The sequence below is a fragment of the Anneissia japonica genome, unplaced genomic scaffold (genome assembly GCF_011630105.1).
Source record: "Anneissia japonica isolate Jap-2015-1 unplaced genomic scaffold, ASM1163010v1 scaffold694_len1028156_cov167, whole genome shotgun sequence".
Taxonomy (NCBI): domain Eukaryota; kingdom Metazoa; phylum Echinodermata; class Crinoidea; order Comatulida; family Comatulidae; genus Anneissia; species Anneissia japonica.
In genome coordinates, this window is record NW_022727885.1 from 983,730 (window position 1) to 1,001,029 (window position 17,300).

The 17,300-nt window shown below is 32.8% G+C and overlaps 1 protein-coding gene across 1 annotated transcript in view; it reads right to left on the reverse strand.

The window, feature by feature from the left end:
- Positions 1-980: 980 nt before the first annotated feature.
- Positions 981-17,300, reverse strand: part of LOC117113850 (medium-chain acyl-CoA ligase ACSF2, mitochondrial-like) — a 43,196-nt gene continuing 26,876 nt past the window's right edge. Inside the window, exons 8-18 of the mRNA XM_033257302.1 lie at positions 16,645-16,793; positions 15,226-15,317; positions 14,342-14,415; positions 14,077-14,178; positions 13,405-13,553; positions 10,025-10,079; positions 5,394-5,480; positions 4,905-4,957; positions 4,407-4,464; positions 3,450-3,518; positions 981-1,438 (exon numbers count right to left, since the gene is read on the reverse strand). Of these exons, the coding sequence (XP_033113193.1) occupies positions 1,364-1,438; positions 3,450-3,518; positions 4,407-4,464; positions 4,905-4,957; positions 5,394-5,480; positions 10,025-10,079; positions 13,405-13,553; positions 14,077-14,178; positions 14,342-14,415; positions 15,226-15,317; positions 16,645-16,793 (963 nt within the window). The 3' untranslated portion in view covers positions 981-1,363. The remainder of the gene's footprint in view (positions 1,439-3,449; positions 3,519-4,406; positions 4,465-4,904; positions 4,958-5,393; positions 5,481-10,024; positions 10,080-13,404; positions 13,554-14,076; positions 14,179-14,341; positions 14,416-15,225; positions 15,318-16,644; positions 16,794-17,300) is intronic.

Sequence of the window (17,300 nt, forward strand, 5' to 3'; positions counted from 1 at the left end):
GCAGACGGAGATACGATGTCTCCGACAAAAAATCACGAGGCATATATTAAAACAGTGTAAATATTTATTTCATTTCCTTCAACTTAACTTATATACCGGGATGGTGTCCGGCGGGGGATAGTTTTTACTATCATAGTTTAACTTTTATCTATCAGAATCTAGCCCCGAATCCTAGACTCATGTATTTAACCGAATCATAGACTCATGTATTTAAAGCGGCCTGTAGCATGTGTATACAGCATATATTTGTATTTTTTGTCGATGGATAAATAAATGTCCGAATATAAGAATTGAATACTCTTTTCTGTACACTATATGTTTGTTTTGGTCAGTTAAGAATTATCACCTAATTAGGCCTATTAATGAAATACAACGGTACACGAACATTCACTTGTATGTTTTATTTATATTTTGACATTAACATAGGCCTTAAACACTCAATATTATTTTTATTTAACATAAGCCAATAAACAGCTTCCACACATAAAATAACAGTAGGCCTAACCAATAAAAATATATCAAATACAAAACAAGATTTATGCAAGATTAAAAAAACTATACAGAATTCTCCGCCCGGCAAGCAGACAAGGCCATACTTTAAACTGGCTTCCAGGCACTCCATCGAACGTCCTATTGTTAGCATCTCAACTGACCCACTTCTGTCAGAGCGGCGCTCAAAGCGAATTTCTGTAGACCAAGGAGGAAAGTTCTTTCCTCCATGTATAGATCAACACCGGCCACACGTGATGTTGCGTACTCTGTTGGACTGATCACATCCACACACACGAGGCACCCAATATTAATTGTACAGTAGTTGCATAGGCCTAGCTGCTGTATATAATATATATTGATGCCTACGTTTAATAATAGAGAAAATAGATGTTCTATTTTCTCTATAGTTTATTGAATGATGTTTGGCGAATACTGGCGTCCATTTGTGTTCCCATGTGATATGTGTGCAGGTAGTTCAACCGGGGCCTGGTCTAACGACACAGACGCGTTTGTCGCCCAAAACAATAGAAACAATGGCAAACGCGTTCAACAGCACAAACCCGTTTAGACGCGTCTGGGACATATTTCGGCTAGCTTATTAATATTCATGAGGCACGATAATTAGACGATCGCTTTCCCAGACGCGTTTGTAATACATGGTTTTCCCAGACGCGCTTCTGTCGTTGGGGATAATTTGTAGATCGCGCCGTAGACCTATATAGAATTATCCTCTTATTTTAAAATAGTAAATTCTAAATAGCATAATTTTAAGATTAATTAGTATATTTAATTGAATATTAGTAAAAACAAAATATTATATTATGTTAATAATTATATAGTTGGTGTCGAAAGAATGCATAATATTTTCTTATTAATCATCGGCATAAGGTGCAGCAGGTATGTCGATTCGAGCAATGGCCATCTTTTGCAATTTCCTCTGGTCCACCTATTCAAATACAACAAAGTTATTGCTTAACGAATAATACAAAGAATTTTATAATACAAAGAAATTATAATTGTAATACATGTTAATAACTACGGTATGTAGTCAAAGAACTTAAGATATAAATATTTACACGTGCACGTAGGCTGAATATGATACCGGTAGTCAATTTAATCTATTGGTAAGGGTGAAGATACATACGTAAAATACATCGTCTAAATTACATACATTTAAATGAGTTCTTTCATTAATAATCCTGAGAGTATAACTTTAATTATTATTAATGTAAATAATCCGGCGGTAGCCACGATGCAGTGTATGGTAAACACGAATACAAGCATGCCTTAGACCTACAAACTTATTTTAATGAAGCTACGCCGACCAAGGTTTGTAATCTATAACATAAGGGGGCTTTATTTATTAATTATTACAGAAGGCGCTATATTACGTGAACAAAAGGATAGTCTCTTCTTCCTCGGTCTCAGTCGCCTCCTGCATAATGTAAACTCATTAGCTCTCATGAATATTTATAATAAAATAAAACTTCTCGGCAAACTGCAAATTTTCTATAGGCAAGTGCGGTGCCAGCGGGTCTAGCCTAGATTATTATTTTGTTCCTTAAAAGATTCGCCGTGTAGATAATACCATTGATGATAAAGATTTGGATGTGAAAGAGCAAATGAGTAAAAAAAGGCCTAGGTGACGTCAATGTAAGCCTAGTAGTATAATTCATAGTTAGAGGTGGTGCATGCCAAACCTAGAAAAGCCTACGGTACGAGAAAGATACCACATCTAGGCCTAATTAATAAGCTGGCCTAGATTTGTTGTTGGACATCAAGACGCAGATTATGCACGCACAAGCAGGTTAACTTATTATATATCACATACAATAATAATACTAATTAGGGCCTAGGCCTATGACATAGGCCTTGGCACAATCATTTATTTCTAGGCTTAAATTATGCATTTATTATTAGTATTATTATTATTATTATTATTATTATTATTATTATTATTGTTATTAAAATGAGGCTCAGAATTATTAAAGTTTCAAATAAAAAAAATGTAAATACATTAAAATTATAAATTTCAGAAAATAAAAATTTTAAACAGACCCTAGATAGTGTGTATTCCACTAAATAAGAATTTGTTAGCAACCAAATAATCCAAATATTATTGTTGCAACATGTGCTGCAGCCCATGGCACAGTTTCATTACACTTGTTTTTAATTTATAAAATGTATGTCAATCGAATACTGTGATAATGTGTCTGTGTGGTAGCCTACATACATTAAAATAAATGAAACAAAAAAATAGCGAAAAGCTATAAGGAGGAAAGGATTAACAAAACGTATCAACTCACAAACTTGGCAATACCATCACTATCCAGTACTTGTTTAGAGGAAAACACACTCTCTAGGGTCTGTTAAAATTTGTATAATTTTTCTTAAGTTAATAATTAAAACTTTAATAACTGTTTCAGTTGATTATAAACATTCATGGCCGAACTCAGTGTTAGTGTGACGGCTAACGATGGCGTGCATTTCAATACTTGGAAAATGTATTATATATTCTTTAGTGAATAAAAGAAAGAGGCCGCCATCCTATAAAATATTGTATATATTATTTTGCCTCAAGCATTAGATACATAACAATCACCAAAGAGTTCGGTTCTCGGAGGGAACGCGAAAGGGGATAGCGAAAGCTTACCATTTATTAAAACGGGAATGAGAAATTTTCTTGGCGGATTATTCTCAAAATAGATAATGAAAACTCTCTAATTTATTTCCTACACATCGCTCTTTTAAAGGGTCGTTTTAAATATTTTTCTCAGGCATGCTACAGATTGTTAGCATATGATTTATCAACACAATTATGAACAATATTATATCGTCAGGCAAACCAAAAAAATAAAAATATATTTACGAACTCCATAATATGAAATGCATGCAAACCTAACAATAAACACAATTTCGTTACACCATGAGCATAGGTTTTGGTTGGAAGTTGTTACCTTTCTTGATATTCCCAAAGGAAAAGAGTCGAACATCAAAACATATGTCGGTATGTAAGATTTTTGAACCTGAAAAAAAAAATACTTAGCTTTTAGTATATCATGACATGATATAATAATCATTATCTGGACAAACGGTTATAATGATGCTGATGTAAAATGAGAATGATTGTACACTAGCAATATTGAACTTACAAAGAACATTTTCTTAGTTCATAAATACTACCATCTTTAAACAAGCCAGTGAGGTTCAATACCCTGGCATTAAATTTACCAACACTTGAAATCGTCTCCACAATTCACCACCACACAGGTGAACAAGACTGTGAGAGTCCTTTAGCGAACCTTTAATTATTGCCAAAGAATATCACGCTTTACTAAATTTTGAGCTCCAGTGCCGTACCAATACAGATACAGATTCACCTGCCCTAGGGTGCCCCAGCATCCTATAACTTTTTCTTCTTTTTTTTATTTTTAATTTTTTTTTAACCTAATCAAGACATTACCTTGCTGCCTGCCTACCTAAGAAGTGAGCAAAGACTCTAAAAGTGATTTTGTCAAGTAATCTGTATTTTGTTTTTCTTTATTTTTATTTTTTTACTGCTTTACATTAACGTACATGGCATTCTCAGACAGCACCAAGGTTTGAAAGGGTTAGTTCTTTTACGATCTGCTTTTGTGAGGGTCCATGTTTCATATGCATATGCCTAGGTTTAAATGTGGAAGGCCAACGCTTAGACAGGCAGTGTTTTCTGTACTATTTTTAATTTTTTTTATTTGTATTATTTTTTCTGTTTTTTTGTAATACCTCGAGCTTGGTCATAGTTGATCTGGTCATTGACATACGTCTTACAGCTGCATGATTTCTATAATAGTAGTAGCATGATGTGTTCAAAGTATATTTCAATTCGTTTTTTCTGAAGATTAATCATTTTATATAGACCAAATGTTTATTACCTTTTCTACACAGTATTTGTGTATATCCTCTTCATTAACAGTTTCACACCCATGTACTCTGTATGCAATATTAAGAAAACAAGTTATTGCTCATAGAGTGCTGTTTATTGTACAAAATTAGCCTTAGATACTCGAGTAGAAAGGACTCATGTTCATTTTCCTCTCCCATTTGAACTATCAATACAGCGTATATGGTAACATAAAATAAATTTAGAGTTTATTTCCAGCCCACCTACTAGCATAACCATACGTAAAGATGAGCCGATGAACTTCTCGGAGCCAATTGCCAACCATGCTTAAGTTTAAGAAGGTTTAGTTTTGTAGTGCTACATTAATTTGTACATCCCCACTACATTATATAATAACTGTAAAAGCTCAATCACCAAAAGCATTGAGGTTTCAATTATAAAGTGAATTATTGTTTATTGTATGTAATGTGCACGTACTAATAACACATTATAATTAAGGATAAGATAATGTACCGTATACAATACTTACACTACACATGCACATACATCTTCTCCCACTCTGTAGTCAGGTATACCAACAACCTAAATAACGCAAAGCCAAAAAAAAAATGTTTGTATAAATACTAGGAATGTTTAAATACATATGGGTAGCTGCAAACAAATGTTACAATATTTACATGGTTTAAAAATATCATCCAGTGATATAAAATGTTTGTTTTACATGCATATTTATGAAAATTTTCTACTTTATTTACGATAATTAATTTATAGTAATAACCTTACTGTTTTTGCATAAGAAATCAGATTACACGATTTCCGTGTAAAAAATATATGTTAAAAAAGCTGAAGTGGTACAAATCACCAAATTCCATAAAACAAAGTATTTATTGTTTGCTCTAAAATCATTCTAATGGGTAATTTTCAGCAATATTAACGTCAAAGCTTTTATTGTGAATTGCTGTTGAGTGATATTACTGATTTCACGACTATCATATTATTACTACTGAATTCATAATACCTTTGCTTTTTTGACTGATGGATGACTTGAAAGAACAATTTCTACCACCGATGGATGTATATTTTGACCATTCTTGATTATTATATCCTGTAGGTCAAGATATCAAAATATTGAATCAAGAATCATAAAAATATAAATTTATTTCTATGTTTAAAACTCATATTTACTTCATTCATTCTTATTAATTTTCTTTAATAGGCAAATATAGCCTTTGAATATAGTTGTAAAAGTATAAAATAATAACAATCATACAGTCGTAGTTTATAACAATACAGCATATGAATATATTGGATACAGCTATACTAAAAGAAATATTATAAACATGATTAATCAACAAATACATTTTCGTGTAATCACTACTACCACCCCACTTGTCATTATTCGTTGTGGGGAAAAAAACTTATCCATCAGTATGTGTGAATGATAGCAATGTGATTTCAGTAAAAGACAGCTAACAGAGATACCGTCGGATGTTGTGAAAAGCTTATGATGGTCAACCTATTAAGTGTACTAAAGTAACCCGATTGTGAAAATCAACAATATTATATCAATATTTTAAATAGAATAATTGTTTTTGTCATCGATCAAACTCAAAATGAACACTGACTTTTTTTGCTTGTTCACAAAAACACACTAAAATACGTTATAGTATCGATATGGTTATTGCATAATAAAGTCTCGGATATAGCTTCACGAAATAAGATATTAGAAATGTTTGACCAACAAATATATTTTCGTTTAACCACTACTACCACCAGCATCGCCAGCATCTATATTATAATTACACTTATATTTCTGATTGGAAAATAATATTATCAGCAATACCATTGGAATGGAAACGCTTAATTCGTGATTCCAACTTGTTTGAAAGAACTTGCACAACAGGGTAATTACTTCAAATTACCGCTATTGTTTGATTAGCAAACAAAATTATAATTGCATTGTTGCTAGTTTATTCCAAAGAATCATGACGAATACAGTTGAAATGGGAAATGATTTTTGACAACCAAAACATTGTATGGAAGTCAGTCTGGTTACGAAAAGTCAAGTTTATTTTTAAAAAAAAGCTTGAAAACTTTATTTTTAGACTATTGCATTACAAGCTCTCGGCTATTCAAATGGAAACTTTCAGCAAATGATTGTTGTTTATTTTGTAATGTTAAAGAAGACGAATATCGTTTATTATGGGCGTGCATAAACGCCAGATACGTCTGGAAGAATATAAACGAAATTGTCGAACCAGAGTGTGGTTACACGGCCAATTTTCATTATATCTTAGGTACAAAAAACCCTTTCGTAAACCACATAAAGTAGGAAAAGCAAAATCCATAAACGCTTTACTTTCATCTGAAATGTATGTAAGGTCCACATTATTCAGAAGACTGTTATTAGATACATAAAATTGTAATATGTTGTTTGCTACCATTAATTATGTTATTGTTATTGTTGTTGTTACAGTACTGTAAGTTTAATTGAAGTTTGTGAATAAGGACTTATTTAATATTTTATTGGATTATACGAAGTAAAATATAAACACTTTTGAATTTAGAGAAATATCTCAAAATTATTTGGTAATAATAACAAAAAATAAATAAATAAAACAATACCACTTATAAAAATCAAAATATAGTATACTGGATTCACAAAATTTAGATGGTATTTTAATTACTGTCTGCAATGAGGTTTCTTCGAAGATATGTCCTATATAACGAATGAACACAATGGTTGTGTGAAGGATTTTGAAAAAGAAGAAAAATCTATTCACTTTAGTACAAAAAAATGAAAATAAATAAAAAGAAAAATAAAATATTAAAAGTTATAAAATATTCCGGAAGTATAAAATTGTATGGTATTGCAATTGACTATTATAATGACAGTTTATTGGAGGATACACCGTATCTAATGAATGAAAAGAATAAAATTGTGTATAAAGGTCTTGACATAGAACAGTATTGTTATATTTAAAAATATATTTATAAGACTATTATATAAATCAATAAATAAAATATGAAAAAAATAAGAATATTAATAAAAATTATAATAAATAATAAATAATAAAAAGTAAAAAAAAAAAATTAAAAATACAAAATAAAAATTATACACAGTAATAAAAAAAAGGGGGAAAATCGTATTGGGTATACTGTACAAAACATACAAGGTTGATTGAACGTAAAGGAACGTTATAATAACTGATGCTTAAGCAAAAATAATGAATTAGTCAGCAGTAGCGGACACCACATGTTTCGCTTTTAGATACGTGTGCACAGAAATAGTGTTAGTAGGCCAAATTATATTTTTAAGAGCTTTGAAAAGGATGAATGTTTGTATAGGATAATGGCAGATATTACCATTAGGCGTATATTAAGAAAATGTATAACGGAAAGTATAAGGAAATTATTATTATTATTCGAAATTAGTGTTAAAAAATGCATTTTATTTTATTTCAATTTGCATGCGCAACATGTGTGTTATTAAATATTCTTATATGTCAATCTTATATAAACTTCATATGTTTTAACATTGAAAAAATGTATTCTATTGGAAATAAAAGTAGATGGAATCCCTACAAAAGAGAAAAAAAATAAGTACGAATATTTCAAAGGCTAGGCATAATGGAGAAAAATAAACTTAACACACGTCTGGGATTCGAGAACTTACGGTTCTGAAAATCTGTAACAACATAGATTATCAAAGTCGCCGTCTCTCAAGGAAATTGTATTTCCATTTTACCTGCTTAAATGATTGAAAATAAATGACTTTTACCGTTGTGAAATTTCACAATGATGATTTATTGGTCACGTGTCTTGGTTTACAAGCGCGTCGGAACAGCTCCGGCTTGGGCCAGACCACTGTTTCACAATTCTATTACTTTTAAAAATAAATATACACTGATACCTATTGAGCTAGGTTAGTATTAATGTTCAGATTAAATTGTCTTTGTAATGTTGTATATTTTAACAAAAATCATTATTCGCTTATTTTTGCATTGCCTATCATTTCATCATTTTATCCTTAATATTATCATATTATCCTTAGTAATTTATCCTAAGAATTTAAAAATTAAGATTGATTTTGAAAATATACAGATGTATGAATATAGCAATTAACTATTTAGAACATTTTTTAGGTGAGTATGGTATCTAATTATTATCCCTTTTGTTAATATAGGCCTAAAGTTGTCTTGAGTTATAACGGTAAGAAAATGCCCAAGGTCATATACTCTCAAAATCTTTCTATGGGAAACATTACCCACACACGATCGCACACCCCACACCCTTTTCCAAGCGACGACCAAGTCAGCTATCCGGAGATCTGCTGTGAACATTTTGCTAATAATAAAGCACAAAAACATGCTCTGATCAAATTTTGTAGGCCTATATACGGGCAATGTTACTCACATCCTATATCAGGCCACGAAACTTAGATTCAGAACCGGGCCGGATTGTCCAGTTGGAGCGAGCAATTATTTTAATATATATTAATATATTAAAAGTATGATGTAAGTAAAGTATATATTGAACTACGTATGTTTATGAAAATAAAGTAGCTATATGTGTATCTGTATAATAATACGTTAGTAATCTATATTCCACCCCCGCAACCTAGACTCAGACATACCAGAATGGTATTCGACAGGGTACTATGGATTACTTCAGTCCCTAGAAACCTATAGTTAGGCCACTGTCTAAAGGGGCCATATTTCCAGAATTTGCTCACATCAGCTCCAACCATGTTCCACTAACTTTAAATATTGTGTCTACCAATGTACATGATAGGGAATGGTAAAGGCTCTGCGGTTTTAACAGCTGCCATTTCTGGACATGGAGCAATATTTCCAAAATGTTATCACCTCAGTCTCAACCATGGTTGGCCTCAAAGGAGTATAGATTCTACATCTATGCTAACTTTAAATCTTGTGACTGCCTCTTGATTGGAGGGGTGCTAGATCAGTAGGTTGTCAGTATATATTTCCGTGCATTCAGAGATGCCAACAAGTTGGTCACCAAGTGTGGACTGTGGAGAATTATTATCAGACTCCCACTCAATTTTAAAACCTGCTTCCGTGGATATGGGTAGCGTGTCTGCAGGTTAACAACCAAATTGTTAAGCCCACCCATCCACCTGTCTCTTATACACAACTAGATGTGTATAAGAGCTCACTATAATGGCCGGACCACTTGCAAAATGATTCCGACGGCTATGAGAATATAACCAAAGTACCTGAAAAAAAATTCATTTTCCTGGTCGTTAGAACTTACGTATGGATCTAGGCCTAATGATAAATTTCCTTAGTAGTTTTGTGTACTTCGTCTTTCTATGATGAAGAATAATTATAGTCTTCTATAGACGCTAATCGTGACGTTTAACATACCAGAGGGTAAGCGAGCAAATTGAGTAGAACCTCCAGTCATATTAATTGTAATCATTAACATTATCATAATCGTAACTATTATTATCATTATAATTCATAATTATCATCATCATCCATTATTATTTTATTATTATTATTATTATTATTATTGTTATTATTATTATTATTATTATTATTATTATTATTATTATTATTATTATTAATATTATTATTATTATTATTATTATTATTATTATTATTATTATTATTTAAAATTTACCTGAATTCTTCCAACTACTGTTAGATATCCTTCGGAGTTAAGTTTACCGAGATCTCTGAAAATAAAGATATGGGTTTAAGCAGAGATAATTGGCTAAAATTAATCAGAATATATATTTATTTACTTGTCAAAAAGAGATAAATTATTTTTGCTACGGTGTATTCGCACTAAATCCAAATTTTCCGATTTGGAAGGCTTATGAGTAAATTTCCCGCACGGTTTAAATCTTAACGGTACTGGGTTTTGTCTACAGGAGCTTGTGCTTTGTACAGATCATTTCATTAGTTAAAAAAAAAAGCCTTTTCAATGGAGAAAGCGTACCTGTTGTTAGCCATAGTAGCCTAGGTTAATACATTAGTCCGGCTTTATAAAGTTAATTATAAGATTAAATCAGGATTTTCAGATCAGAAGGCATATCAAATCAATCAAAAAATCGAATCAGTGTGTAAGCATAGAGACGATGGCGTTCAGCGCTTCGGAAACGCGGTCCAAACTTCGTTTCGGATCTGATGTGAATGCAGATATACAATAGCTTAATTGTCTGTTTATGTTTTCCTTCATTATCATCCGTAGTGAAGAAACAAACATATCCATCAGTATTTATGAATGATAGCAATGTGCTTTCAGGAGAAGACAGCTGACAGAGATACTGACGGGTGTTGTGAGAAGCTCATGATGGAAACACTATTGAGTGTACTATAGTAAAGCGTTCGATTGTGTTAAACCACTATGGCAAATAATGGTATCTGTAGCAGAGACCTCCAACGTATAACACATCTATATTGGAATCAAGCAGGAGCCGTTAAAACTGACCACGGAATCTCAAAGAAGTTTGGAATAAAGCATGGAGTCACACAAGGCTGCGTACTTTCCCCAAGTATGTTTAACCTTTATGTGGATAAGATCTTTAAAACAGTAGAAGAGTGTAAAGGAATAACAGTAGGAGGAATTAATGTAAACAACCTTAGATATGACACTGTCCTTCTGACTAGAAACGTAATAGACCTACAAAATTTTGTCCCTGCAGTTAATAAAGGGTTGAAGTATGGGATGCTATTCAATGTAACAAAAACCAAGGTCATGGTAATTAGTAGGCATGAGGATAATTATTCCAAGAATAATATTCAACTCAAAGGGAAACAACTCGAACAGGTTCCAAATTTGATTTATCAGTGATGGAAAAAGTGTTAGAGGTGAAAAGAAGAATATAAATCGCTCGCAGAGCTTTTGAGAATCTGACGAAAGTACTAACTTCAGGAGCATTAATTTACAAACAGGAAGTAGACTAACCCTCTGTTATGTATGGTCAACACTATTGTATTGAGTTAACATGGACTCTATCTACAACATGTATGAAACGACTGGAAAGTTCTGAAATGTGGACGTTTTCCACAATCCTCATTATCACAGAATTAGAAATACAGAAGTAAGAAATAAGAAGCACTTCAAAGAACATTATTGGAAGGGAGGATGAAAGGAAGTTGGGGGAGAGGTAAACCAAGGACTATGGGGATAGATAACATAAAGGAATGTTGTGGGATGAAGTATTGACAATGTGTAAGGGCAGCACAGTGTAGAGGTGAATGAAATTCCATGGTAGCTAACCTGCTTCGAGCAGAGGACACCGATAACGACAGCTAACAGGCAACACTACCAAAGAACCCGATTTTTAGGATCATCAATACATCAAAAACATGTTGCTAAAAACGCACAAAAATACGATAATATAAATATGGTAATTGCATGTACCGTTTTATCAATTAAAACTAGTAGAAAAAATCATGGGACGAATTTGGAATTGGACACGATTAATTTAAATGAAACAAGGTTTCGATTGGGAAGATTTTAGGCCTGGCATGTGTCAGTTCCGAAATGATAGTTGTATCTACAATGCAGATACGTATTGTTGCTGTTTTTGTTTTTTTTTTCTTTGTGTTAAACACGCCGGTCCCTCTAGCTTGGGCCTTAATAGGAGTATAATCGGTCGAGTATTTTCAATAACTCTCGCATGAGACTTTAGCCGGGCACTGCACTACGTCGTACGACGAGTATAACTCTGCTGCCTGTGATCGTTGCTGGAAAACGCGAAGTCGTCTGATGTTTGTTGGTTGCAGTCTTATTATGATAAAAACAATACGTTGCGCGCGCCATGGCGTTGCATTCTTCATATAATAATGAGCTTTCAATTAAACTACGACGGTAGAACGTAGAACGTAATGACGTCACTAATATTCATCTGCGCATGCGAAAACGTTAGGTTCGTAGAACGCCCGGTAGGACGGCCATGCATGAGTGATTCCGTTCTCGCGTAGTGTGGTGGAACAAATTGAAAGCTTCCTAATCGACCTTCCTAAACGACCGGAAGTCAGAGTGTCTGGCTTTAAAAGGATTGCAGTGGGTTCCCGGCCAGGGGCCAAGGCAATTTTTAAAATTGCAAATTTGTAATAATGACATAAATAAATAAAAAAAATAAACATATATAAGGGTAGTTATCTGGAATTTTTGTAATGTATTCGTCTTGGAGGGTAATAAGAAAACACATTTTTTCTGCTAGTTAAGTATTATTTTATGATATACTTCACTAATATCGTCACCGTTTTCACGAAGGACACAAACTTCACTTTAGACAAAAACAACGTTTTGAGAAAAACACGTTTTAACTGGACGACTTCACAAATCCATAAATTTCACTATTAAGATATCAAAATATATTTTACATAATATTATTAAAGATAAAGCATTAAGCAATTCAAATGTTCAATTTATTTTTCTTTTCTTAACTTTAATTAACCTGTTAATTAGTTTGAAAAGTCTGTGTCTGTTCGTGGAAACGTTAAGAATTTTCTCAGCATAGGTTGTGTACAGGTACAGCGAAGTTTGTGTCTCGTGAAAACGAAAATCTCATTTTACGCGCTGTACGCTCTCCGTAAGTAGTGTACCGTTATGCCTATGGAATTTAGGGAATTTAATATTTTTTTAACTAGCCCTACCCAAAACAGACCTCATGTACCAGATCACAACGTTAATAACACCACACGCGCATCTTCTGATAACCCATGAAAGTTTTGTCTCTTCGTGAAAACGAAAAATCCATTTTCTCTTTTGTGCGCAATGGTTAATGAGCTTAATTAGTGTAGTTGCACTCTTAACAATTAGGTGAAAAGGTAAAGTTCGATGTACATAACCAAAATTTTAAAAAAAATGAAAAGATATGATTTTTGAAGTTTGTGTCTTTTCGCGGTGTCGGTGACGATATAGAAAAACACGCAAAAAATTATTATTGTGAATATTAGGATTTTAAATTTGAATAATCGTTACTATAATAGTATTACAGTTACATATCAAATTATAGAGAACATTGTCTCGAAAAATATGCTTACCCTGTCTGGAACCAACCATCTTTGGTTACTACCTCATTTGTTTTCTTTACATCATCATAGTAGCCTTTGAAAGCAAATGGACTGCGGACCCAAATTTCTCCTGTTTTACCAACTTCTAAAGTAATCCCACTTTCATTAACGATTTGAACCTGAACCATAGTTAATGAATTTGAATAAGTACATTAATTTACTAAGACAATAACAATGTGTTTACATAATCATGTCATTCAGTAATAGCGAACATTGTATATTATTTTAGCAATGTAGTAATACTTATAATAATAATTCTGGATTTATTAGCGCCTCACATTGTTTGTCACAACCTCGAGGCACTTATATGGTAATGTTGGATTGTGCGTAGTAGCAGTAGCTACATTAACAGCAGTAGCAGTAGCAGAAAAAGCAGCAGTAGTAGTAGAAGTAGAATTAATTGTGGAAGCAGCAGTATTATTAGTAGTAGCACAGCAGTAGCAGTAGCAGCAGTAGCAGTAGTAGTAGTAGTAGCAGCAGCAGTAGTAGTAGTAACATCAGCAGTATAGCAGAACAGTCAGCAATCTCGTTCTAAATTTTCATTAGGCCTATTTAGACTATACATAATAGTGATGCAAATGTTGTAAAACATTTTAAAGGTTGCCTACGGTATGGGTAATAATAAGGTTTGATTAGTTCTACCTCGACGTGCGGAAACGGTTTACCAACTGTTGTATAAGTATCTGGCTTGTCGTCTACTCGTAAACAGCATACAGAATTTACTTCGGTATGTCCGTAATCAATCTATAAAAAAAGAGGAAATTAACTGGTTATGTCTCAATTAAATATATAATCAGATAGAAGCGAACAATTACTATACGCAATGTCGACACAAGATAAAGAGCTTTGGATGAAGGTGTTAAGAATTGATTGCTGAGGGGATATTTTTGTCGGTTAAAATCCTTACCAGCGCACAAATGCCAAGTGTTTTCTTCAAGTGAGTGACAACAGCCGCAGGAATAAGTGACCCTCCGCAAAATCCTTTGAGACGTAAAACAAAACATGATTCTGTATTCATTTTATACAAAGAGTATGATAGCACAATACGTTTTTTCTAGATTTGTATTAAAACCATTTTACAGGGTTCCTTTATTCGTGCCAATTAGCATAAAAATTCCACTTGTTGTTTTATGTAATCCAAGCAAGTTATCACATTCCGTTTTTTTTTTTGTTTTTTTTTTATTCCAAAAAAAATTATTATGGTATTTATAATGGAAGTTTTTGTGTATTTTTTATGTTATTTGATGTTTTTCGTCCAGGGCGTTTTCCCTCGGTTTCGACTTCGAGTCTATTGAACCTATTATTTTGCATCTGCTTCTTTTTGCGATGTTTTTTTTTTGTGAGTCACAATAAACTTTATTAAAACTAAGGCAGACCAGTACATTTTGAGGTATGGATATATTGTTATGATTGTCTTCAAGCAACAATCAACCTCGTATTTTGTTTTCTTGTAACTATATATTTCATTTGTTACTACATCATTTATAACTGTATTTGCATAAATGATAGCTATATAGTAGGGGTAAAAGGATATGCGTTGTTTAGAGGGGAAACAGAACATTTTTTTCTAGTAGAGATCAGTGTTTCTACAGACGCCTTTTACGATCATTTGAAGAACGCATTCTAGTTCGTGGTAGTTATTTTTGAGATAGGATTGTGTTTCGAAAGAAACTCCGGCAATCGGACCTCTCCCTGTTCTAAAATATTTGCTAATAGTAGCTATAGCATTAGTATAGACAGATCATTACTTTAATGTAATGTCTACGCACCAAAATTAATGTATATGTTTACCTGCTTTTAACGACGATAAATCATACTTTTCGTTAATAGGGCTGTAGGCCAGATCAATTATACCATTTATCATTAACATGAAAGAGGTACACCTAAAACAAATAAAAAAGCAAAGAAAATGAAGCTGTTAAAAAATTATATAAACACAAAATAGTACACACACATCAATAACTGTATTCAAAGATGTCACTCATCTAGCAGGACTGGAGAAAGTAAAATCTAGTTGACGTCGTTCGGACATTTGAGTCTCTGTTGAATAGTCATTGCATAAGCTGTCACCAACAAACATAGTGCTTTATTATTAGTTCAAGCTATTGTCCAGGTTCTGGTTGGGAAATCCGACCTCATACGGTTTTCTACCTTGTTAAAAATTTAATAGTTTTTACGTATACACTTGTAGGCCTATCTAACAGTAAATTTGTCAATCTCCGCTTTTGAATATACAATTAAGTATTAATACAATGTAAGATTTATAGGCCTAAGATAATACATATTAAAGATTATCTAATAATAAGACAGACAAAACTAATATTAATTATGATGCACAATAACATATTTTTATATCACGGTAATCCCAAGCTAAATCATGGTTGTCATGGTGGTTAATGAATATCTGTAAATAGTTATTGAGTTCAAGTAGGCCTATATATATATATATATATATATATATATATATATATATAAACATTGGCAAGGTTTTTATTTGTGCGGATTAATGATTCGTGGATATTAAGTCTACTTCTAAATGTGTGCACCGGTGTTTCTCCAATGTATGTATCGTGATCACATGCGTTACATATTATAACATAGATAACGTTAGACGAGTTGCGGGAAAGAGGAGGGTGAATTTGTGATTGGTGATCATAGAAGGTGGGTTGTCTTACAAGTGTTGTATATATTTGTTAAGTTTAAGATGGGCAAAGTCGTTTTAATGGTGCTGGTGTCGATCTTAGTGGAAGGGTGAAATTCAAAAAGTGAGGGGGTGGGTTCGCATGCGGGAAGTCAGAGCGGGAATGTAATGAAGTTTTGTGTATTTGGGACCTAATGAGATCGATGGGATAACCAGCTTTCAGAAGGAAACATAATAAATTACAAATATGATGTTCATAGTCTATTTAGTCGGAACACAAATTGCATGCCTTTCGGTAGGTTTGGTTTAAAGGGACGTAGTGATTTGGTTATTGTTAAGAGATAAAGGGCAGGGATACATGAGCTTGGTATAATGAAAAAAGGTTATATGAGGGTGAAACGAATTGGCATGGGCTACAACGAACTTAAGTGTATCGGCAAAATGCGGCCATATGATAATAATGGTAACACAGTGGTTTGAGATGAAACGGTGAAAAAAAAAACACCTTGTACAATGCATTTTTGGAATTACATATTCTTTACCAAACATTGATTAAAATAAATAATTACCTTTCAATTTGAACAGCCTGAACAAATTTCTCAAAAGAGTACATCGGTGATGGATACACAGATGTCGATCCTAATACTAGGGGACCAACATGACCAAAAAGAAAACTTGGAGCGTACGCTGTGTTGCCCGCACAAGCTAATATGTTGACCTTAAATAGAATAAACATAACAAACGTTAAACAGATTTAAATTCGTTACCGACGAATTTAAGGTGATATGCAAAATCGGATTGTTTTCCATAGCGAGAAAATGTTTAAGTGCTTAAGGTGACCTGAAACATGCTTTAAATTATTTAAAAAATAATGTTGAGAGGAGAGGATTTAAACCATTACCGACGCTCGTGCAGACGGTACGGTAATGGCACACGAAGTTGACCCTTGATATGCAGTCGGCTCGTTTTACTGTTGGAAACCAGTCTTCTGTCCTCTGACAGGTGTCGATATATAATAATCATAGAATTTATATAAATATATTTAAAAAAAAAGAAAAAAAGAAAATTAGGTGGTTAGAAAAAAAAAACTATATCGTTTTAACAATGATGACCTCATCAAAATAAAATTTAAAAAAAAATGAAAGAACATTTTCTGAGCTGTACCATACTGGAATCTTTGAGACGATCGGTCAAGAATAAGCAAGATACGCTCAAATGCGTACAC